This window comes from Bos indicus, chromosome 5, assembly GCF_029378745.1.
Source record: "Bos indicus isolate NIAB-ARS_2022 breed Sahiwal x Tharparkar chromosome 5, NIAB-ARS_B.indTharparkar_mat_pri_1.0, whole genome shotgun sequence".
Taxonomy (NCBI): Eukaryota; Metazoa; Chordata; class Mammalia; order Artiodactyla; family Bovidae; genus Bos; species Bos indicus.
In genome coordinates, this window is record NC_091764.1 from 87,921,627 (window position 1) to 87,947,845 (window position 26,219).

Here is a 26,219-nt window from a genome sequence, read left to right on the forward strand (position 1 = left end):
CTTCAGTTTTCCAGCCATCAGATATCCCAGCACCAATTTTCTTGCAAAACGAACGTGTGGGATTTGTATTTTGAGATGACGGCTCTTAAAATACCACCATCTTTTCAATTAACATACTCCTTCCCTGCTTGTTTTCAAGGTATCTTGCCTCAGCTGCTGGAGGGAAACATTTTTTAGTCTTTGTAGCACTGCAGAGTCAAGATATTTAGGAAAAAAACCAATCAATATAGCTCCCAAACAACCTCTTGCCAGAGACTGTGATAATATTTTAGCCCCTTGGAACTCTAATAAGGAAAAATATTTCAGCCAGATTATAGACACTAAACTAGTATGTTGAGTGTGTGGTTAGAAGAATCATCTTTTGACTTGAAAATTTCATGACTTTTCCAGGAAGTAGTAAAAGCCAATTAAGTAATCCTCTAAGACTTCTTTTTTCAGATTGTAATCCTATTTCATGGAAAAGACCTTGCAGCTAAAATAGTGGAATGCTCTATAATATTCAGAAGGAAGACGATAAAACAGGTCAAAAATTAAAAGTCAATGACAGGCATTAAGTTCTTAAGGCATTTTATCACTTCATTGCTGACCTTTCCCTTAAGGAACAAATAGAGGCAAGGAAAGGTTTGGAACATGAAGATTTAGGTCCAGAAAATTAAATCATGGTGAGGATTTGTCAGCAGTGAGGTGGATTAAGTGAGGACTAGGAGACCTTGGGGGCAGGAAAGGCAAACTGTTATCATATTAATAAAAAATAGTGGCATTAAAATGTAATGGATAATGTCATGTCTTTAAAAAGAGAGTGCCTGAAGGAAACTCGGGTTTTATGTTTTAGTTTGTAAAAACCACTGGAATCTTGGTCAATCACCCTTGTAGATAGTTGAGAGAAGTTGTAAGCTGAATAGGGCAGGAGTATGTAAGCTATGGGGATAGGCAGAGCAGACATGGGGAAGTGGGCACTGGAAAAACGGTGGAAAACAGGGAGGAAATCAAAGCAATGTGGCTATTGGTTATGACCAGTCCATCCTAAAGGAAATCAGTCCTGGATATTCATTGGAAGGACTGATGCTGAAGCTGAAACTCCAATACTTTGGCCACCTGATGCAAAGAGCTGACTCATTTGAAAAGACCCTGATGCTGGGAAAGATTGACGGCGGGAGGAGAAGGGGATGACAGAGGATCAGATGGTTGGATGGCATCACTGACACAATGGACATGAGTCTGAGTGAACTCCAGGAGTTGGTGATGGACTGGGAGGCATGGCGTGCTGTAGTCCATGGGGTCACAAAGAGTTGGACATGACTAAGTGACTGAACTGAACTGAAGTGGTTAATTAAAGATAGTAATTGCTAATATTTACTGAGTAATTTTGAAGTGCCAGGCTTGGCACGTTTTTTAATTATCATCTTATCTAATTCTCTTAATACCTCTCAGAAGGTACTTTTATTTTCATTTTATAGAAAAGAAAACTGAGACTCAGCTTCAGTAGAAAGCTCAGGGTCACACAGTTGGTGGGAGAATCTCTGACTGTCATTTGTGTGTTACGCACAAATGACTTGAGTCCTTTCCATGACCTGGACACTTAGAGAATGATTGACAAATAATATAGATGTGTTATGTTGCACGTATAAATATGCAGTCTGTATATGTTATTCTTCTATCTGTCTGCAAAGTTTTCTTCAGTTAGGATGTGTTTGAGAAGTGCTGAGGGTTAAATTGGCCAACCTCGAACTTTCTATTGCCAGTGCTGCTATGGGGTTGGCATTATGTTTAGTACACTTGAATTCGTTCTAGCCTTGAAAATCACCCTGTCAATGCACAGTTTTTCTCATTAAGTCAGTTGAGGGTTATGTGAGCCAAATGGTCCATCAAAGCTGCTGCTGACAAAACAATGAAGCTTCATTTACTTGAGAATCTTATTGGTAAGTGCAAAAAAATCTGTGTGTCTCTGGGAAGTGAAAGACATCATGGAACTATCCTACAGCACATGAAAGGCTGCCGTAAATGCAGGAGAGACAGGGGAGCAGTGAGGAGTGCATGCAAATGAAGATGGCCAAATAAATAGAAAAAAGACATAATGGAGTTTCAAATACGTTTCAATTTACTAATTATGACTCTACAACAAGCATATATGCAAATAAAGCAATGAGTATAAGCTGCTTATGACTCCTCTACAAGTTCCTTAATTGCAATACTTCTATTTAGAAGAAGAATAATGTTGAACATATTTTTGTTTTAATTCACTGTTCTTATTTTAAATTAGAAACAATAGGTACATTTATTTAAATAATGTATTATTTCTAATTTAAAGTAAATACATTTATAAAACTTATCTTTTAAGTAAAATGTCTAATAAATATTCATGAAAATCAAATATGTTAAATAAAATCTATGAAAGAGGGAGTTAATTATATTTTTGTAATTGGTGCCTCAGATGGTAAAGTGTCTGCCTGCAATGTGGGAAAACTGGGTTCAGTCCCTGGGTCAGGATATCTCCTGAAGGAAGGCATGGCAACCCATTCCAGTATTCTTGCCTGGGGAATTCCATGGCCAGAGCAGTCTAGCGGGCTATAGTCCATGGGGTCTCAAAGAGTCCGACACGAGTGTGCGACTAACACACACACAGTGAAGTGTAGATATACTGTACAGCTGTAGTTGGCTGAGGACTTACTATGTGCTAGGCTTCTTGCTAAACGCTTCATCTGATAAAGGTTTTATCATCTCCATTTTACATGTAGAAATTAAGGCTGAGAGATGTTAATGGGACCCAGGTCTCCCAGCTAGAAACTGGTTCCAAGCTGAGTCTGGATTTGAACTTAGGCCCACTGATGCCAAACTGTGAATATATCCATTTAAACTGCACTGCCTTCCTTCAGATTAAGTAACTGCCACAGAATGATTACTACACAATAAAGTCTCTCCTTTAGTATGTCTGGGAGAGAGAGCTATAAGTATACAAGGAAATTTCCATTGTGCTTTTCTTATGGAAATGGATGAATACTTGGTCAGTTGCTCCCTTTTATTGATATGACCCAAGTTATTTTCAATGCAGGGTACACTGGTGTCAGTGAACCTGGTACAGTTTTTTTCTGGTGAGAAATTTCACAGTGTATATCAAAAGCCTTAAATACGTGCTTGTTATCTGACCCAGTGATTCCATATAGTAAGGATTTACTTTAAAATAACTGATCAAGTTCTCAAGGTTATATGTATCAGGTCAGTATATATATTCCTCATGCAGAATTCTGTGTGTATGGGTTAGGGATGACAATCCATGAAGAATTCTGTGTGGAATGGGTTAAGGATGACAATCTTTCTGGAAGGCAGTCGTGAAGAGACTCTTGCATGGTGCTTTACATAAAATTAAGCCAACTTGATTGTTTATACAAAAGGAGAAAGAAGAATGGATTCATCTGTTCTTCCCCATCCACCTTCCTGGATTTGCCACAATCTGAAGATGTTTCTAGCAGTGTTATTTAACACAAGTGAAAAATTAGGAACCATTTAAATACTCACGGGACTTTCCAGGTGGCCCTAAGTGGTGAACAACCCACATGCCAGTGCAGGAGACGCCGGAGACTCCAGTTTGATCCCTGGGTTGGGAAAACCCCAATGGGAGGAAATCACAACCCATTCCACTATTCTTGCCTGGAGAATCCCATGGACAGAGAGGAGCCTGGCAAGCTGTGATCCATAGAGTCAAAAAGAATTGGACACAACTGAAGCAACTTTGCACTAAAATACTCACAGTAAGGAACTGGTTAAATTATGAGCCACCTATCCAGTCAAATAATATCCTGGCATTAAAATAATGCCCATCATATCTTGTTAAATAAGATATGCTCATATCTTTAAATAAAGATATGGTATGGGCCCATACCATTAAATAAGCTTTGCCCATCATATCTTGTTAAATAAGCTTGTATGTTGCAATAGCAGGGATAAGATGATCCCATTCTGGTTAGAAAACAAACAACTGTTTGGAATGAGAGGCTTCAGCCACTAAGGGTTGAGAAATCACAGTGGGTAATATCTGAATATGACAATATTACTTTAAAGTAAGGCTTAGGGAGACTTCTCAAAAAACTTTCCATCTGTTGTCTCTTCATGTCCTGAATTCTTCACAGACTGCCTTCTGAAAGGACCTGTTTCTTCTCTGGGCCTGAAAAGGGGAAGAGAGTCTTCCTCAGTTTTTGGCTAAAGGTTCTCTAACACATGTCTTTTCCTATGTATTTCTGAATAACTTGAGATTTACTCCCATCTCGAGCTTCCTGTGCTGTGTGCTGGCGCTTAGTTGCTCTGTCGTGTCTGACTCTTTGCGACCCCAGGGACTGTAGCCCACCATGATCCTCTGTCCATTGGATTCTCCAGGCAAGAATACTGGAGTGGGTTTCTATGCCCTTCTCCTCTAGCTTCCTACTCTTTGAATAAATATAAATCTGCTAGGGCCCTCCTTGGGTTCTAGAGGAAAAATTGCTACCAGCAAGACAAAACTGGCCCTCAAATGTATTTTGTTTGGCTTTTACTGTTTTTTGTTTTTTTTTTTAAAGCCATGTGAATTATACGATCAATATTAAAGACTAGATTTCATATAAAAATATGGGTTTTTAGTTTTCCTTAGAAAAAGCATCAGTATATCTGGCAGCACTGAGTCGCAGTGCCCATCAACAGAATATGGATCAGTTCCTGATCTTTTCAGTTTGATCAGGTGTCTTCTGTTTACCCCAGTCCTCAGCACTCCCTGTTATTTTCCTTCCATTCTGCTTGTGCTTCCAACCTGGATTCTGTAGATGTGTGATTTTGCAACTTCTCTATGCTAGACTCTTTTTAGCGCAGCTGTGTATCCTTAACCTTTATACCAGTGGCCTGAGAAAGTTAACAGATTTGCTTCATTTGCTTATATTCTTGGCATTTCTGGGTAGGTACATCAATCATCTCAATAGACATGGGATTGAGCAAGCTCTGGGAGTTGGTCAAAGACAGGGAAGTCTGGCCTGCTGCAGTCCATGGGGTCGCAAAGAGTCAGACACAACTGAGCAACTAAACTGAACTGAAACCAATCAAATGAAAACATCTATATATACTGACCACAGTAAGTACGTAGATGCTTTCATCGTACTTACTGTGGTGAGTGTATAATGTCTGAGGACATTAGGAGTTACAAGACATGCTTTATACTCTTGGGTGGCTTATTCTCCATTTGTGGAGGATGTATACGTACAATGGAGGATAGCAATTGGTACTAAATGCCTAGTGTCCAGAGTGTCTGGTTAGAGGGTGTAGGTTTTTTGGTGGCAGTGGGCAGGACTGTGGATGACAATCCTAGAAAATGAGATTGGTCAGGGGAAGTTCTAAGGAAGGAAGACCTTAGCCTGTATTTGAAAGTTGGCAGAATCTGGTGACTCACAATCTTTATCGTGCACGTGAATTTTATAGAACTTCAGCTTTTCAATGGGCTTCCCTTGTGTCTCAGCTGGTAAAGAAGCTGCCTGCAATGCGGGAGACCTGGGTTCAATCCCTGGATTGGGAAGATCCCCTGGAGAAGGGAAAGGGTACCCACTCTAGTATTCTGGCCTTGAAAAGAGTTCAGACATGCCTGAGTGACTTTCACTTTCACTTTCAACTTTTCACGCTGTACTCAGAGATAGTGATTCAAGAGGGCTGAGGTGGGACCAAGAATATTGTTGTTATTTAGTCGATTCATTGTGTCTGACTCTTTTTTGACCCCGTGGACTGTAGCCCACCAGACTCCTCTGCCCGTGGGATTTCCCAGGCAACAATAGTGGAGTGGGGTTGCCATTTCCTATTCCAGGGGATCGAACCAGCATCTCCCACAATGGCAGGTGGATTCTTTACCGCTGATCCACCAGGGAAGCCCAGGACCAAGAATCAGTTCAGTTCAGTCACTCAGTCGTGTCTGGCCAAGAATACTCATCTCAGCTATGCATGGCAGGGTGATTCTGATGTCCCAGACAACAATACTGGAGTGAGTTGCCATGCTGTCTTTCAGGGGATTTTCCCAGCCTGGGGATCAAACCCACATCTCTTGCAGCTCCTGCATTGCAGGCAGATTCTTTACTCACTGAGCCATTTTTTATATATAGTAGTGTGTATATTTCAGGGCTTCCCAAGTGGCTCAGTTAATAAAGAATCCGCCTGCAATACAGGAGACACAGGCAGACACCAGTACGATCTGTGGGTCGGGAAGATCCCCTGGAGGAGGGCATGGCAACCCACTCCAGTATTCTTGCCTGGAGAATCCCATGTACAGAGGAGCCCAGCAGGGCAACAATCCAAAGGGTCACAAAGAATCAGATGTGACTGAGCATGCATTCATTCCTGTATAAAACAGATAAATAATAAGAACCCACTGCATAGCACAGAGAACTCTATTCGATACTCTGTAATAACCTTTATGGGAAAAGAATCTTAAAAGAATAGAGACATGTACATGTATAACTGATTCAGTTTGCTGTACGCATGAAACTAATGAAACATTGCCAATCAACTATACTTCAATAAAAACATTTTTTAAATGAGGAAATCAAGTGGGGAATATTCTCTTCCAGAGTTACTGGCTTCTGAGCTTCCTACCTCCCCTAACTGTATTTTTTAAAAAATCTGTCATCCTTACTTGTGAGAAAAAAGGAAAAGTTCTTTCTAGAACACCCCTTTTCCCAGTTTTGCTCCCTTAGTCAATTCCCAGGAACGCCCTTACCCGACAAACCTCCAATCAGCTAAATTTTACAGCCTCTAAATTCCATACTCGCATCCTTACCTCTGTTTATTTCACCCTCCCACCCTCCCCAGTTCCTTCAGTGTGGCCCATGTATGTCAGAGTCCCCCCGCCATGCTTATTAGAGATGCGTATTCTTGGTCCTGGGCTTCCCTAGTGGATCAGCAGTAAAGAATCCACCTGCCATTGTGGGAGATGCCAGTTCGATCCCTGGGTCGGGAAGATCCCCTGGAATAGGAAATGGCAACCCCACTCCACTATTGTTGCCTAGGAAATCCCATGGACAGAGGAGTCTGGTGGGCTATATAGTCCATAGGGTCGCAAAGAGTAGAACATGACTGCAGCGACTGAGCATGTGTATATGTCAATCCCAATCTCCCAATTTTTCCCTCCTTTTTCATTTTTAATGGAAATAGCTATATATGGGACAATACTGATTTTTAAAAATGTAATAATTAATAGTTAACTAGCAGGCAGTTGCTACTTCAAGTGCTTAATCAGTTAAATTGGATTAACGGTTTAAGAGTCTGCTGCATTACTGAGTAACTGTGCACTATTTATAGTTGAAAACAAAACAGATGTCTTAATTCCCACCATATTTTAGTGGAATAAACATTGAACTGGGGGTCAGGGTTTTTGCCCCAACACATCATATGGTAACTGGTTTATGGCTGGTTGGCACTCAGTAAATACTTGTCGCATTTTCTTAGCTAAAAGGTGTTTGATGTTTGTGGTTCTTCATTCCTGGGGGGAAAGAGGAATTTGATTAGGTTAGTAGTTTTCTGCAGTATCAAATTCCTCACTGTGTCTCAGTGTCACTTTCAAAACTGAGAGAGACCAAGAGGTCAGTTGGAGAAGGAAATGGCAGCCCACTCCAGTTTTCTCGCCTGGAGAATCCCATGGACAGAAGAGCCTGGTGGACTATAGTCCATGGAATCTCGAAGAATCAGACATGACTGAGCAACTAACACAAAAGGTCAGTGTGGAAGGATGCCCACCTTGACCTCAAAACAACATCTTCTCATTTGCTTTTTGTATTTCTTTTTCTTTTTATGGAGTTTTTCTTCATACAATCTTGTTTGAAAAAACAAGAGACTTCCATTTCAAAGCAAACAGAATAACAACATCAACAGTAGTAAGTTTAAAAGTCTCTGAAGTATTGAAGAAGTGATTTGATTCAATTCCACACATATTTACAAGCCTCTGTGCAGAGCTTTAATACCTAATTCTCATGACTCATTGAGCATAAATGAGTTACAATGTTTTTCTCTTCTGCTTTAGTTTTTGGAGTATTTCCTTGAATTTGTAGGGGATCTTAGTGGACATAAACCTGCAGACACTTCATAAATATTAACAGTAAAAAATAATTTGTTTGGTAGATAATAGAGGAGGGAAGTTATGAAGAGGGGAGAGGAAGAGGCACTGGAGCAGCCTCAAACGTGTGTGCTAAGTCCCTTCAGTCGTGTCTGACTCTTTGCAACTCCATGGACTGTAGCCCGCCAGGCTCCTCTGTCCATGGGATTTTTCAGGCAAGAATACTGGAGTGGGTTGCCATTTCCTTCTCCAGGGGATCTTCCCAACTCAGGGATCAAACCCACATCTTTTATGTCTCCTGCATTGTATTGGCAGGCAGGTTCTTTACCACTTGGGCGACCTGGAAAGTCTCTAACAAAAGTACAGAGAGACAAGAAATTCAGGCTGTATTGGAGGTCAACAGTTGTAAATAAAATGGTGTGGAGAGAACTTGGGGTGTGAGCATAGATGATGTGGTTTGAGTAAAGGATGAACAGGGACTTCAGCATGTTGATGGGTCCTTAGTGTCTCAATGAAGATCTCAAACATTTTTGCCTGTGAATAAAGAGCAAACATATTTTGTACATTTTTCTTTTGATAGGGAAGTGATTCACACTAGCCTTTGTTTATATGAAGATTTACTGTGAGATAATTCTGGTTCCAAACAGGAAAAGGAGTATGTCAAGGCTGTATGTTGTCACCCTGCTTTTTTTTTGTTTTTGAATGTCTTATTCTAAATGGTGAAAGTTGATCTCATCATTCTCAAACCTAACCTGCTTCTGACTTCTCTATTTCAATTAAGAGTGTGTTGTCCTCCTTTCATTAAATTATGGTTGGTTGATCTTTTTTCTTGCCTTACCAAATACTGATGAGAGTCCTATTGATTTTTCTGTCAAAATATTCTCACATATACACTTCTGTCTCACTGAAATCACTGTAATTTAGGCATATTACTATAAATAATCTTCCATCCAATACTTGGGCCCTGCTGGGTTTGGTCATACCAGTTAGGGTAGATAGTGTTGTCACTCAGTCATGTCCAACTCTGCCACCCATGGACTGTAGCCTGCCAGGCTCCTCTGTCCATGGGATTCTCCAGGCAAGAATACTGGAGTGGGTTGCCATTTCCTTCTCCAGGGTGCTTTTTTAACTTATATGCAGAGTACATCATGAGAAACACTGGGCTGGAAGAAACACAAGCCGGAATCAAGATTGCTGGGAGAAATATCGATAATCTCAGATATGCAGATGACACCACTCTTATGTCAGAAAGTGAGGAGGAACTAAAAAGCCCCTTGATGAGAGTGAAAGAGGAGAGTGAAAAAGTTGGCTTACAGCTCAACATTCAGAAAACGAAGATCATGGCATCTGGTCCCATCACTTCATGGCAAATAGATGGGGAAACAATGGAAACAGTGTCAGACTTTATTTTTTTGGGCTCCGAAATCACTGCAGATGGTGATTGCAGCCATGAAATTAAAAGACACTTACTCCTTGGAAGAAAGGTTATGACCAACCTAGATAGCATATTGAAAAGCAGAGACATTACTTTGCCAACAAAGGTCCGTCTAGTCAAGGCTATGGTTTTTCCAGTGGTCATGTATGGATGTGAGAGTTGGACTGTGAAGAAAGCTGAGCACCGAAGAATTGATGCTTTTGAACTGTGGTGTTGGAGAAGATTCTTGAGAGTCCCTTGGACTGCAGGGAGATCCAACCAGTCCGTTCTGAAGGAGATCAGCCCTGGGATTTCTTTGGAAGGACTGATGCTAAAGCTGAAAGTCCAGTACTTTGGCCACCTCATGCAAAGAGTTGACTCATTGGAAAAGACTCTGATGCTGGAGGGATTGGGGGCAGGAGGAAAAGGGGACGACAGAGGATGAGATGGCTGGATGGCATCACCGACGCGATGGCCGTGTGTTTGAGTGAACTCCGGGAGTTGGTGATGGACAGGGAGGCCTGGCGTGCTGCAGTTCATGGGGTTGCAAAGAGTCCGACACGACTGAGTGAATGGACTGAACTGAACTGAACTTTTAAAGCAAGTTGAGGGAGGGATGTGATTAGTTTGCTGCAAACTTCTTGGCATCAGAATTCTTTGTTCTTGCAGCTGTTTACATAGGTCAGGTCATAATGTCCTGCAAACCTGCAATGAAACAAAAGTTATTCTCTGTTCTGCAACTTTTTATCTCCATATGAAGGGACTCTAAAGGTCAGAACCCTAAGAATAAGCAAGCCATCCTGTAACATTCTTTTACAAAAGATGCAAAACCAGAATGACTAAGCACAAGAAAAGGAACAGATCTAATATGGAGTCAGATTTGTTCTTTTCTACTGACTTGATGGATGTGAGTCTGCGTGAACTCTGGGAGTTGGTGATGGACAGGGAGGCCTGGCGTGCTGCGATTCATGGGGTCGCAAAGAGTCGGACACGACTGAGCAACTGAACTGAACTGAACTGATTATAATATAAACTGATGTTTTATAGTTGGCTTCCAGAATTTATATCCAAATATGTGCAAAATACATAATACAACAATTGAAACTTAAACTGATGTTTTATTTTGTAGTTGGTTTCCAGAAGTTATATCCAGAATAATGGATATGTGAAAATACATATTACTCCTTAGAATGATTAAATGTTATTTTTAAATAATGAATTGAGTCAAATAGTTTAATAGGGAGCTCAGTTCAGTTCAGTTGCTCAGTCGTGTCCGACTCTTTGCAACCCCATGAACTGCAGCACGCCAGGCCTCCATGTCCATCACCAACTACCAGAGTTTATCCAAACTCATGTCCATTGAGTCAGTGATGCCATTCAACCATCTCAGCCTCTGTTGTCCCCTTCTCCTCCTGCCCTCAATCTTTCCCAGCATCAGGGTCTTTTCAAATCAGTCAGTTCTTCACATCAGGTGACCAAAGAATTGGAGTTTCAGCTTCAGCATCAGTCCTTCTAATGAAAATTCAGGACTGATCTCCTTTAGGATGGACTGGTTGGATCTCCTTGCCGTCCAAGGGACTCTCAAGAGTCTTCTCCAACACCACAGTTCAAAAGCATCAGTTCTTTAGCACTCAGCTTTCTTTATAGTCCAACTCTCACATCCATACATGACTACTGGAAAAACCATAGCCTTGACTAGACGGACCATTGTTGGCAAAGTAGTGTCTCTGCTTTTTATTATGCTGTCTAGGTTGGTCATAGCTTTTCTTCCAAGAAGCAAGCATCTTTTAATTTCATGGCTGCAGTCACCATCTGCAGTGATTTTAGAGCCCAAAAAATAAAGTCAGCCACTGTTTCCACTGGTTCTATATCTATTTGCCATGAAGTGATGGGACCAGATGCCATGATCTTCGTTTTCTGAATGTTGAGCTTTAAGCCAACTTTTTCACTCTCCTCTTTCACTTTCATCAAGAGGCTCTTTAGTTGTTCTTCACTTTCTGCCATAGGGTGGTGTCATCTGCGTATCTGAGGTTATTGATATTTCTCCTGGCAATCTTAATTCCAGTTTGTGTTTCATCTAGTCTAGCATTTCTCATGATGTACTCTGCATACAAGTTAAATAAGCAGGGTGACAATATACAGCCTTGACGTACTCCGTTTCCTATTTGGAACCAGTCTGTTGTTCCATGTCCAGTTCTAACTGTTGCTTCCTGACCTGCATATAGGTTTCTCAAGAGGCAGGTCAGGTGGTCTGGTATTCCCATCTCTTGAGGAGTTTTCCAGTTTATTGTGATGCACACAGTCAAAGGCTTTAGCATAGTCAGCCAAGCAGAAATAGATATTTTTCTGGAACTTTCTTGCTTTTTCAGTGATCCAGTAGATGTTGGCAATTTGATCTCTGGGTCCTTTGACTTTTCTAAAACCAGCTTGAACATCTGGAAATTCATGGTTCACGTACTGCTGAAGCCTGGCTTGGAGAAATTTGAGCATTACTTTACTAGCATGTGAGATGAGTACAACTGTGCGGTAGTTTGAGCATTCTTTGGCATTGCCTTTCTTTGGGATTGGAATGAAAACTGACCTTTTCCAGTCCTGTGGCCACTGCTGAGTTTTCCAAATTTGCTAGCATATTGAGTGCATCACTTTCACAGCATCGTCTTTCAGGATTTGAAATAGCTTAACTGGAATTCCATCACCTCCACTAGCTTTGTTCGTAGTGATGCTTCCTAAAGCCCACTTCCTAAGGCCCACTTCACATTCCAGGATGTCTGGCTCTAAGTGAATGTGAATGATCACACCATCATGATTATCTGGGTCGTGGAGATCTTTTTTGTATAAATCTGTGTATTCTTGCCATCTCTTCTTAATATCTTCTGCTTCCATTAGGTCCATACCATTTCTGTTCTTTATTGAGCCCATCTTTGCATGAAATGTTCCCTTGGTATCTCTAATTTTCTTGACGAGATCTCTAGTCTTTCCCATTCTATTGTTTTCCTCTATTTCTTTGCACTGATCACCGAGGAAGGCTTTCTTGTCTCTCTTTGCTATTCTTTGGAACTCTGCATTCAAATGGGTTTATCTTTCCTTTTCTCCTTTGCCTTTCGCTTCTCTTCTTTTCACAGCTATTTGTAAGGCCTCCTCAGACAACCATTTTGCTTTTTTGTATTTGTTTTTCTTGGCGATGGTCTTGTTCCCTGTCTCCTGTCCAATGTCACGAACCTCCATCCATATTTCATCAGGCACTCTGTCTATCAGATCTAGTCCCTTATATCTATTGCTCACTTCCACTATATAATTGTTAGGGATTTGATTTAGGTCATACCTGAATGGTCTAGTGGTTTTCCTTTTTTCTGTTTAAGTCTGAATTTGGCAATAAGGATCTGAGCCACAGTTAGCTCCCGGTCTTGTTTTTGCTGACTGTATAGAACTTCTCCATCTTTGGCTGCAAATAATATAATCAGTCTGATTTCAGTGTTGGCCATCTGGTGATGTCCATGTGTAGAGTCTTCTCTTGTGTTGTTGGAAGAGGGTGTTTGCTATCTTCAGTGCGTTCTCTTGGCAGAACTCTATTAGCCTTTGCCCTGCTTCATTCTGTACTCTAAGGCCAAATTTGCCTGTTACTCCAGGTGTTTCTTGACTTCCTACTTTTGCATATATAAATACTCGGGCTCCCCTGGTGGCGCAGAAGGTAAAGCATCTGCCTGCAGTGTGGGACACCTGGGTTTTGATCCCTGGGTTGGGAAGATACCCCGGAGGAGGGCATCACAACCCACTCCAATATTCTTGCCTGGAGAATCCCATGGTCAGAGGTGGTGGGCTACAGTCCATGGGGTCACAGAGTCAGACTGAGCAACTCAGCACAGTACAGCACATATAAATACTCAACATCATTCAGTTGCCAGAGATGCATCCTGTGTAACAGAACTATTAATAGTGAACTAGTCTTTTTATAATCATAATTTTATTAGTGGAATGGGGAATACAGATCTTAGCAACAGCTTTCTGGAAATTCATTTTGTGTAATTGAAGAACAGTTAACCTTTTTTAAATGGAAGGGATGTGCAAATATTCTATCATTAGTATTTATAAATATATATCCCCAGGCAAAATTTTGGGTAATGCTTTTTTAAAGGGCTCAATAATTAAATATCTGTAATGAGAAGCATTTGTCTCTGAAATAAATTAACTAATTACTAGATCTTTTCATCACAAAAATGCTTAAGCATGCAAAGTTAAAAAAAAATACAGCTGAAATTTTAATTTTGACTTCCAAGGGCCTGGCTAAATAAAACTGAAAAAACGAATACCGGAAAAGCTTATTTACTTGAAAGCACCAAAGCTGCTTTTGATTCAGCTGCATCTGAACATGCATCATTATTTTGCATGTTTATCTTGGTGCCATACTTGCTAGGAATTTGCTTGTGGGAAGTTGGCAGTCTCTAGTTGAAATAATAAAGTGGGGTACAGAGATAAAGAGATGTGCATCTGAAGAATACGGTTGGAGGGTTGGGGGCTTAATTGATGGACTGGTTAGAATGTAATTAGGTCCTTGAGCAGGACAGTGCAATTAAATACGTCAAGGAGGGCATAATTAGATGGGTGGCTGAATGGTATAATTACATTCATAAGGGGGGGGCTGTAATTAGATGTGAGGCAGGGGGTGTATTTAGATGCTTAGACTGAGGATATAATTAACATAGGGATGAGAAATTAAATTATGTGTGTGGGTGAAGCATAATTATATGTGGGAGTCCATGTGGATATGTGGGTGAGGGTACATAGAAATGAATGGTTTGGACTGCAGTTAGGTGTGAGTTCATCTTCTTTTGGACAAAAACTTGATATTTTCATCAAGTAAGGGCAAGCATATGTTTTGACTTCATGAGTAATAGCAGCTGACATCTAGTGACAGCCTTTCAGGCCATTCTAAAGGGCTGCAAATCAAACCCCCCTGTTTTTCTATTAGAACTTGAGACCCACATCCAACAATGACATTGATTATTCTTCTTAATCATGGCACTTTACGGTGTTCTAAGTACTGAAAGATTTGGTAAATTTTCCAGCTTGAAAACACAACTGCATGACAAGGAAGACTTACTTTTCCTTCCTATCAAAGAGGAGTTTGAAAGGTAACAAAAAAGATTTCCCTTGAATTGTGAAAATAGAAATGCCAACTCTTCTAGCTAAAAGTATCAGTGTAAAGTTACGTGCGTAACAAAACCAACAAAATTTAGCTTGACAGCCTCATCTTTTTTTGTTTGTTTATGAAACCATGTTTATTCAGAAATATTTATGGCATTTCTCCCCTTCCCTCCAAGTATAAAAGCAACAAGGTGAGGAATAGAGGTTATAGATACAGTAGGGATAGAAGAAAGAGGGATAGAAGAGGGAGAGAAGAAAGCTAGACGAGGAAGAATCTAGAGTAGCGGGTAAGTGAAAATCACTCAGTGAATCTGAGAAACTTATATTGAATCAGTGAAGTATGGTGAGAATTATAATAACCGAAGTATCCTATATTAAACTTGAAACAGTGGTGTCTTTTGTTGCCATCTTGAAAAGCAAGAGGGCATTTTAAAATACAAGTTCAGAAGCTGGCTTGCTTAACTATAAAGCCATAAGTAAAAGCACAAAATATGCCCCAGGCCTTTAGGTGGAAGAAAAATGTCACAAGGCCCAGCACTATGGTAATTCTAGTTTGACCTCATAGGGTCAAACACTCTCCTGCTCAATTCAAAGGAGGACCTAGTGATGTAAGCCTGAAATCTTCTCAAAGAAGGTGGTCTTTTTCCCCCTCTCTCACTTCCCTTTGATTATAAAATTGTAGTCCACTTAATCCTGGGGGCAGAGCCCCCTTGCCTGCCCATTTGCATCTCTCACAAGCATCCTATATTAATACATCTACTCCTTGTCTATCAAAAACATACAAGTTTATTGCTTACAGAAATTTCTTGATATTAAAGTGTTTTAATTGGCCACTAGTCTGCTTAATCTAATTCAGTCTGTTACTTAATTTTCCTAATGCTAGGCACCCCAGAGCTGCTTCTCACCTTTTGAGAACCTAAGTTATTTCTGGTTGAACTCCACTGTAGAAAGAATCTAAGTGGGACACTTACAAGATTTCAAACTTTTTGACTTCCTGGTGTTCCTACTTCTGCTGCTGCTGCTGCTGCTAAGTCGCTTCAGTCGTGTCTGACTCTGTGCGACCCCAGAGACGGCAGCCCACCAGGCTCCGCCATCCCTGGGATTCTCCAGGCAAGAACACTAGAGTGGGTTGCCCTTACCTTCTCCAATGCATGAAAGTGAAAAGTGAAAGTGAAGTTGCTCAGTCATGCCCGACTCTTAGCAACCCCATGGACTGCAGCCTACCAGGCTCCTCCATCCATGGGATTTTCCAGGCAAGAGTACTGGAGCCTAGATCTAAGGTTGTGCTTGCACGCTAAGTTCCTTCAGTCGTGTCCGAGTCTTTGTGACCCTATGGACTATAGCCCACCTGGTTCCTCTGTCCATGGGATTCTCCAGGTAAGAACACTGGAGTAGATTGCTAGGCCCTTCTCCAGGGGACATTCCTGACCAGGGATTGAACCTGTGTCTGCTGCAGCTCCTGCATTGGCAGGCGGGTTCTTTACCATAGTGCCACCTGGGAAGCCCCTGGCTTTAAAGTTAGTTATATTTATTACTTCGATGTAGAGACATTACAGCCTGCAACCTAGTCCTCAGTTTTGCCCTACCGTGGTTCTGTAGAACACTTTTTATTCTTTGATTCTGAGTTTACATCAGTGTGTGATGCTAGTTTTTACACTGAATGCCTAAAAGTTACCCTCTCTCTCCAAGACTGTTGTAACTTAATTTTCAGTCAGAGGCACTCTTACTGAAATGTTCTATATTCCCGTGAGAATAATTAACGGCAACATTTTTTAGCCCAGTTCTTTCTATATTAAATGGTTTGCATGTTTCTTTTTTCCCATGCCTGTCCTTCCTCCCCTCTTCCCAAGGCCAGCTCAAGCTCCTAAGAGTTTTAGAGATTGATGGTGGTCGACTCAGTCCTCCACAGAGGTAGTGTAATTATTATTCAGGACATCTAGTTAGGTCTGTGGGATGGAAGAGGAGTAAGTGATCGTGGTCACTGTGTCTTACTACTTTGTTGTCTTGTGTGGATTGCCCATGAGGAGGAGGCAGAAGTCAGGCACTTGGCTTTGGACATGACTTGTTGAATAAGGCTTTTAAGGGCTTCCCTGGTGGCTCAGCTGGTAAAGAATCCACTTGCAATGCAGGAGACCCCGCTTCGATTCCTGGGTCGGGAAGATCCGCTGGAGAAGGGATATGTTACCCACTCCAGTATTCTTGGGCTTCCCTTGTGGCTCAGCTGGTAAAGAATCTGCCTGCAATGCGGGAGATCTGGGTTAGACCCCTGGGTTGGGACGATCCCCTGAGAAGGGAAAGGCTACCCATTCCAGTATTCTGGCCTGGAGAATTCCATGGGGTCGCAAAGAGTTGGACATGACTGAGCGACTTTCACTTTTCAAATAAAGCTTTTATTCATTTAATTATAAAATCCATTCCTGGATCCTCTGGAGCTATTTATGTAAGGCAGGAAGAACCGGGTTTAAGTTCTTCAGTTTTTAATAGCCTTTGTCAAAAGTCATATTCTCAGCCAGGAATATTTTCACAGTTGGCATTTGTGGTTTTTATCTGAAAAAGTCTTCCAGCCTGTAACAAGTCTTTTTACCTTCATTCATGCCATAAGACATCAGCGACTCTAATTTTTGTCTTTTTTTTTTAATCTTGGCATCTGGTCCGATCACTTCATGGGAAATAGATGGGGAAACAGTGGAAAAAGTGTCAGACTTTATTTTTTGGGGCTCCAAAATTACTGCAGATGGTGATTGCAGCCATGAAATTAAAAGACGCTTACTCCTTGGAAGGAAAGTTATAACCAACCTAGATAGCATATTGAAAAGCAGAGACATTACTTTGCCAACAAAGGTCTGTCTAGTCAAGGCTATGGTTATTCCAGTGATCATGTATGGATGTGAGAGTTGGACTGTGAAGAAAGCTGAGCACCGAAGAATTGATGCTTTTGAACTGTGGTGTTGGAGAAGACTCTTGAGAGTCCCCTGGACTGCAAGGAGATCCAACCAGTCCATTCTGAAGGAGATCAGCCCTGGGATTTCTTTGGAAGGAATGATGCTAAAGCTGAAAGTCCAGTACTTTGGCCACCTCATGCAAAGAGTTGACTCATTGGAAAAGATTCTGATGCTGGGAGGGATTGAGGGCAGGAGGAGAAGGGGATGACAGAGGATGAGATGGCTGGATGGCATCACTGACTCGATGGACATGAGTCTGGGTGAACTCCGGGAGTTGGTGATGGACAGGGAGGCCTGGCATGCTGCGATTCATGGGCTTGCAAAGAGTCGGACACAACTGAGCAACTGACCTGAACAGAACTGAAGATTATCTAATAGGCCAGAAATCTCAACTGTCTTTCTTATGCCTAAAAACTGTAGTCCTCAGGTCCCAGCGTCATTTCCTCAGAAAGATCTTTTTCTTAACCTTATATAACACTCTATACTTTCCTATTTGTTAAATTTTGTTTCCTGTTTCCATGAGCAAGATATATGTCAGGTTTGTTCATCAGTCCCTTTCCAGAATTCAAAACAGCTCCTGCTCCTTAACAGGGCTCAACAAATAATTGTTGAATTAAAGGCAAACCAGGCATCAGAGCTATTTAAGAAGAGACACAGAGAGTGTAGGCTATGGACAGTGATGAGGATGAGGTAATCTCAGAAGCAAGATTCTGAATGGCTTCATTAATTGACTCTTATTTAGAGAGTGGTGGAATTTGTGTTTGTTCTTAAAGTTTGGAGATTAAATTATATATCCATTATGGCAGAAGATTTAAATAGACATTTTTTCCAAAGAAGACATACAGATGGCCAATGGTCACATGAAAAGATGTTCAACATTGCTAATTATTAGAGAAGTACAAGTCAAAACTACGGTGAGGTACCACCTCACGGTGGTCAAAGTAACCACCATTGAAAAAATCTATAAACAGTAAGTGCTGAAGAGGATGTGGAAAAAAGGTAACCATCCTACAGTGCTGGTGGGAATACAAATTGGTGCAGCCATTGTGAAAAGCAGTGTGGCGATTCCTCAAAAAACTAAAAATGGAGTTGTCATGTGATCCAGTTATTCCATTCCTGGGCATATGTCTGGGCAAAGTGATAATTCAAAAAGATACGTGCACCCCTAAATTCATAGCAGCACTATGCACAATAACCAAGACATGGGAACAACCTAAATGTTCATCAAAAGACAATGGATAAAGAAGATGGAATACTGCTCAGCCATAAAAAAGAATGAAATAATACAATCTGCGGCAATATGGATGGACCTAGAGATGATCATACTAAGTGAAGTAAGTCAGACAGAGAAGAACAAATACGTGATATTGCTTATATGTGGAGTCTCAAATATGCCACGAGTGAACTTAACCTACGAAACAGAAACAGGCTCACAGACGTGAGAACAGATTTGTGGTTGCCAAGGGGAAGGGGGAATGGGGAAGGGATGAAGTAGGAGTTTGGGATCAGCAGATGCAAACTATTATACACAGTATGGATAAAGAACAAAATCCATCTGTATAGCACAGGGAACTATATTCAGTATCTTGTGATAGACCATAATGAAAAAGAATATAAGTAAGGAATGTATGTATATGTGTAACTGAATCACTTTGCTGTACAGCAGAAGTTAACACTGTAAATCAACTGTATTTCAATAAAATATATTTTAAAAATAAATAAAATAATATATCCATTATGATGTTAAGAAAATGCCACTGTTTAGGGCAGACACTGTTTCAAGTAGATTGGATGCTCAACAGAACTCTTCGGATTAAATATAAATAATTAGCTTATTGAGCAAGCTGTTGATCATCTCATCTATTCTTAATTTGTGTGTAGAGCAGTGAGCAAAAAAAAAATATGGTATTTGGAATGATTCATACAAATATGTGCATTTAAAAACTCATTGACTGGGCTCCCTGGTGATCCAGTAGTTGAGTCTACCTTGCAATGCAGGGGACACTGGTTCAATCCTTGGTCCAGGAAGATCGCACGTGCTGCAGGACAGCTAAGCCTGTGCAGCACAGCTGCTGAGTCCGTGCTCTAGAGCCCGGGAGCCACAACTACTGAGCTCGTGTGCTGTGACTACTGAAACCTGTGCATGCTGGAGCCTGTGCTCTGCAACAAGAGAAGCCACTGCAATGAGAAGCTGGTGTGCTGCACCTAGAGAGTAGTCCCTGCTCTCCAAAACTAGAGAAAACTCGTGCACAGCAACAAAGACCCAGCACAGCCAAAAGTAAAAATAATAAATAAATAAGATAAATAATTATTAAAAAAAAAAAACTTCTTTGGTCAAGTAGATACACCCTCAAAGGGCCAATGATAAAAAGTGCTTTGTTTAAAATCTATATAAAACCTTTGACATTGCAAGCCCCTCACACAAGGATAAACTACATGTAATAGTAGTGGTCCAGCAATGTAATGATATTTTTTCTCCAGAGAATTTAGTTTTTTAGTGTTTAGTAATGTACTAATCTCATTTATATAGGATTTCAGAGTTTTCTGATAAGTTTCAACACCTCAGTTCATTTTTAATTTTCATAATCATACTGAGAGACAGATGGGAATGGTTATTATCATGCCTGACTTCCAGTGAAGCACTGAGAGTTTGAGGGGCCTGGCAAACCATAATCTGAATCCAGATGGTTAATATAATACAGTCATTAAGAAGATGGCCATTAACAGATGGAAGAGTGATAGGTGAAAAAACGTGGACAAAGATTTATAAGGTGAATTGGTGGTCATGCAATATTTTGAGCCCATGGCTGTAATCAATTTGCCTAATCCAGCCTTTCATTTAGAGTAGTACTTTTAAGGTTAGCACGAGGAGTGTTGTAGCATAGTGCTGTGTTCTCAGATCTAGTAGATATTTTCTTACATGGATGCAAGGAGATACCTTTGAAAAGAAAGAATGAAGTTAGTACCTTAATAAAAATACTCCTTAACAGAATCACAATCTTTATGTGGAAATGGACTATCCAAAACATTATCAGTTCTTTCTATGTGGATGCATATGTGCTAAGTTGCTTCAGTTGTGTCTACTCTTTGTGACCCTATGAACTGTAGCCCATCAGGTTCCTCTGTCCATGGGATTCTCCAGGCAAGAATACAGGAGCAGGTTGCCATGCCCTCCTCCAGGGGATCTTCCCAACCCAGGGATTGAAACCACATCTCTTAGTTTCCTGCGTTGGCAGGTGGGTTCTTTACCACTAGCACCAACTGGGAAGCCCCCCTTTCTGTGTAATAAACAACCAAATGGAGAACACCTTGTTCACACATCATTCTAATAAGCATTGACCATTGCCAAGATGAGATATTCTGCATCTTAAATAGAATAATGGTAGTATTATCTCAATTAGTTAAAAAAAATTCACAGTATTTTCCCTATTAAGTTTTTCCTTTTTAAACTTTGGTGAGCTCTTCTGTTTGCTGCTGCCAATGCCCTGAAGAGTGCACTCAGGGCACTGGAGAAATAGTTATTGAAATGAAATTGCTGTGTGAGGGCCAGTATTGACCAAATGAAGAGGAAGTAAGCAAATATTACCAGCTCCAACTCATAAATGGCTTCCTCCTCAACCAGACTTCAGTTCAAAGGCTTTGAAAAGTATATATATTTATATACATATATACATACAGAAGGGGCTTCCCTGGTGGCTCAGACAGTAAAGTGTCTGCCTGCAATGCAGGAGACCTAGTTCAGTCCCTGAGTCGGGAAGATCCCCTGGAGAAGGAAATGGTAACGCACTCCAGTATTCTTGCTTGGAAAATCCGATGGACAGAGGAGCCTAGTAGGTTATAGTCCATGGGGTCGCAAAGAGTCAGACACGACTAAGTGGCTTCACTTTATACATACAGGAAGATTACATATGTACGTGTGTGTGTTCTGTCTTGTCCGACTCATTTGCAACCCTACAGACTGTAGCCCACCAGGCTCCTCTGTCCATGGGATTTCCCAGGCAAAATGGAGTGGGTTGCCATTTCCTCCTCCAGGGGATCTTCTCGATCCTGGAATCAAACCGACGTCTCTTGCATTGGCAGGCAGATTCTTTACCACTAGGGTCACCTCAAATAGGTGAACACCATAGAAAATAGGTAAATTTTCTGCCATAAGATCATCTGTGTTAAGACAGATTTTGAGAATCACTCTTTTACCATGTATTCCCCAAAACTCATGGAATCTGAGTATTCTGCGGCTTTAACAAGTCAGTAACCTTGCTAGGAGAAGGAAAAAGGTGAAAGAAGAGGGGGAAGGGTAATGGGGGAACCACCATGCTAGTAGCTTGGTGAAATGCTTTACCTCTGTCGTTTCATGTAATCCTATGCAGCATGTTCCGTCTTTAGAGACAGGAAGTGAAATGTCAAGGGGTCCCCAAATCTGGAAGTTAGGAGGTAGTATTTGTGCCCAGGTTTATGCTGTTACTACTACTTTCCAGATTTGCATGTTCTGTGCCCAGATTCTTGTTCAGAAAACTGAGATTGCCAGTCAATCTGGTCCAGGGACTTTTCCTTAACAACGGGGGTGGGGTGGGGGTCTGGAAGTGGGGCTTAAGTTGACTTTTACAAAGCAAACTAAATATTAGTTGAGCATGAGTGAGACCGTACTTTTCATATAAACTATATACGAATAGTTGCAAATATCCACATATTACTCACTGTACTCCGATCAGGCTTCCATCCTCACTTCTGAACCAGATCTGTCCTGGTGAAGGTTACCATTGACCTCTGTGTTCAAAATCCCATGGCAATTTTCAGCTCTTATTTTATATAATCTATCAATAGCATTTGCTGCAGTTTTCTCCTGTTCTTCTTGAGTATCTTTAGGTTACTTTTAAAAAAAGAAAAAACTTACTTCTAAGACACATTACTTTCCTGTTTTTTTTTTTTCTCCTCCATTGACCACTCCTCAGTGTCTTTTACCTATTTCTTCTCAGTCTCCTAATTTCTTTCTTGGAGCATCTGGAGATTCAGATCTAAGACCTCCTCTCTTTCCTGTCTAAACTCGCTCACCAGGTAGTCCTCTGATTTTAAATACCAATTGTATGCTTTCTATCTTCAGGAGAAATAGGTTCCCTGACTGTATTCTCATATATTCAACTGCTTATTTGACATCACCACTTAAATGGCTTATGGAGATTTCATATTTTATGTCCTTAAAAGTGAACTCCAAATCATCTCACCCAGACCTGCCTCTCTGTTATTGTCCACGTCACAGTAAACAGCAAGTCCCTCTTTGCAGTTGTCTGAGCCCCGGCCTTGGCATTGTTCTTGATTCTTCCCTTATCCTATTTTCATTGCAGCTCTGGTCAGCTCTTCCTCCAAAACATCTCCAGAATCTGCTTACTTCTTGCCACCCCCACTGCTCTGACTCTAGCCCAGGCCACCATAATCTCTAGCCTGTCATTTCAGGAGACTGGTCTCTCTTTCTGTGCGTGACATCTTGCAGCCTATTCACCCAGCAGCAGAGTGATTGTTCTAGAATATGACAGAATGCCACTCCTTTGCTCACCCTACCTTGACTTGATTCTCATCTGAGAATAAAACTTAGAGTCTTTACAGTATCCTCCAAAGCCCTTAGAATTTATTCCCCAACCTTCCTACCAGCTAAGTCTCTGATCTCTTCTCCTCTGTCCCTTGCTTACTCATCTCCAGACACAGTGACCTCTTTCTCTTCATTTAAAACCCAGGAATGTCCCTCTTCCATGTCTGCCCCAGCGACTCCCCCAGGTGCCTGAAAGGCTCACTATCCCCTCACTTTCAAGGGATTTGCTTCCATATCTCCTGACCACCCTAGTTCAATGGCAGGTTTTCTTCAAAAGTATTTCCTGATTTTCTCATGCCAGTGATTTCTTTCTCTCCACCATATGATATTCTGTTTATTTTATTCATTTGTCTTTATCATCCATTTTCCACTGGAATCTGACCTCCTTGTGAACAGGGATTATTATATCCTGGTCACCCAGGACAGTGCTTGGAACATAGTAGGAACTCAGTAAATATTTGTGGAATAAAAGGGCAGTTAACTTGAGCATAAATACCTTAATCTACATCTAGCAAATTACAGATCTGACTTGTGTATTTCTAGTATTGATTCAAATCTTCCTCCCAGGAGTGAGTGAGAAAAATGCCATGTATCATCCTGGCTCATCCGGGAGAGCTGGAGTACAGCCCTTTTCCTGACCCTCCTTCTCTGTATCCTGCTCTGGAGGTCACTGGACAGTCTCCGGAAAGCCTTTCCATCTGCAGGCATATGCTTAACACTGCAGTTTCAGTGCTGTATCTTCATTACCTTTATTGTCAGAGCTCTGCCTGTTCCTTTTACAAACTAGAAATCAAGGAAGTTAAATTTCCTTCTTGAGCTTTGCTGAGTGCCCCTCAGCTCCCAGTGACTATGTACATTCCTGGAATTTCATTTTTCTGCTTTAATTATTTATACCTATGTGCATATGGTCATATAATCATTTATTCTTTTGGTGTAATCCATATGATGCCCTCAGATTCATCAACAGTGGTGACTTAATATGGTCATGGTTGTTTTATACAGATGTAAGGTCTTCCGCCAGAGACTGCCAGCCACTGTGCCTGGTTTCAGCAAGCAGGAAATGCTGTGCTGGTGGTTCTTGCTGACCCAGCTAAAAGAGACTGAATGTCACATTTCACTTCCAGGGCTGTTGCTGGGTTTTGATAGTCCCTGGTACTATAAATAGCACTCCAGGGAACATTCAGGTACATGGGACATTTTCTTTGCAGTCCAGGTCAGTGTCTGCAGAAAGTCACATGCTGCCTGGTTAGATACAAGTCACTTGCCCCTGAGTCGCTCCTAAGTTCTAAACAGACCCAGAGTGTGCATTTGCTCATAAACACTGCACTCGCTCTCAACATACTTCTGCACCTCTGTTGATGCTGCTCTCCCTGCCTGCAAAATCCTACTCATCCTTAAAGATTCATCTCAAGTTAGAAAGCTCTCCCTGAGTCGGCTTCACAGACGTGCCTTCTCATCCCTCTCTGGCTTCTCCACCACATGTGAAACATTCCTGTTGTACAGCGAGGTCACCTTCACAATACGGTCTGTTACATAAGCTTATATATTCACACTCTCCTCGCATCCCAAACTGTGAATCCTGAGACCTGTGACTTCGCTGTCTTTGTGTTTATCCCCAACAGTTAGCATAGGAAACGCTCAGCAACGTCTGTTGAGTGAATGACTGATTGTATGAACGAATGAAAGTGCATCTAAATAGGGGAGTAGAATTCATTTGAGTTTGTTCCCAGCTTAATGCCTTTGAAAAGAATCCAGTGTCTAGTGGGGATTTTTCCATTTTCCTTAGCAGTCACTCCCTATTATATGCATGGCCAGTTTGAGACCCAAAATGTGGTTGTATTGAAATCCACTTCAGGGAGTTAAAAAAGAAATGTTTTTATTTCAAAGGAATGGGCTAGTTTGCTCCTTGCAGGCTTCCTGGCATCTTTCTTTCTATGCACTCTTTTCACTTTGCCCAGTCTTCAATCAAATTCTCCGGCCGGGTCTGCTGTAAACAATGATTTGGTGAGCGGTTGTGTGTTCTCTGCAGTGAAAACCCGCCTTGTTTTCTGTTGCTAGGCAACCCCATTCCAGCTGCCCTTGAAGAAATGCGCGGTGGTGGGAAATGGTGGGATTCTGAAGAAGAGTGGCTGTGGCCGTCAAATAGATGAAGCAGATTTTGTCATGCGGTAAGAGAGAGCTCCCACAGCGCGGCCTCCGCCTTCTCTCCTCTCCCTCACCCCTCCCGCCAGCCCCGGGGCCTTTGGCGACCAGTCACTGGTGATTAATCAGCTGTAGCTTCTCTTCGACTTCCCTCCAGGTTCACATACAAGTGAGTTGAGGAGAGGGCCAGGGAACCAGGGAACAGGCCCCAAGAAAGCACAAAGAAAAGAAACACTCAGAGGCCAAGGGGAGATACCCAAAGTGGAAACACTCATCTTATTTTAGATGATACAGTTGGGTGACTCCAACTTTAAAACTTGTCCTTAAGACGAATTCTCAATGAATAAACGATTTCATTTCATTCTGCACACTTTGCTGCTTTGTTTTTCACAAAAGCATTTGGAAGTAGTGAGTGGAATTCAAAGAGGGAGTGGATCTGTGCAGGACTAGGAAAACTGGAAGGAAGGAGGGGGAATGCATTTTGAGCAAGGTGGCAGCTTAGTAAGGGGACTGAGTGGAGTGGTGACGTGATGTCGCTTGTACTGGAAAACAGGAGGTTCCTGCAGGGGTGTGTAAGGGGACTGCTAAGACACACCCAGCCGAGGATAGAGACCGTGACACTGAAATGGTGCCAACCTGCACCACTGGGTGATTTTGACCAGAAAGAAAGACAGTGAGTGATCAGATGGACACAGGCTTAGGATTGTCTGGGGGAGAGAGGAGAAGGGTGAGGAGGGACAGCATGGCTGGAGAGAGCTTTGGAATCTGAGCTGGAAGGATGTTGGCCCTGAGAGGCATGGAGAAAGGAAGGGGTGCAATGGGGCCATACGACAGGACCATTCAGACCTGAGGGAGTGGAAATGGGAAAGATAAAGGAAGATGGAAAAATGAGAGTTAGTGTCAAAGAATGGCCCGCTGGAACATGTGACTTCTTAAGAATCTGACGTCAGC

General features: G+C 41.6%; 1 protein-coding gene across 1 annotated transcript in view; it reads left to right on the forward strand.

The window, feature by feature from the left end:
- The window catches only part of ST8SIA1 (ST8 alpha-N-acetyl-neuraminide alpha-2,8-sialyltransferase 1), a 175,349-nt gene that overhangs the window by 78,582 nt on the left and 70,548 nt on the right, over nt 1-26,219 (forward strand). Inside the window, exon 3 of the mRNA XM_019961463.2 lies at nt 25,185-25,294. Coding sequence (XP_019817022.1) covers nt 25,185-25,294 — 110 coding nt within the window. The remainder of the gene's footprint in view (nt 1-25,184; nt 25,295-26,219) is intronic.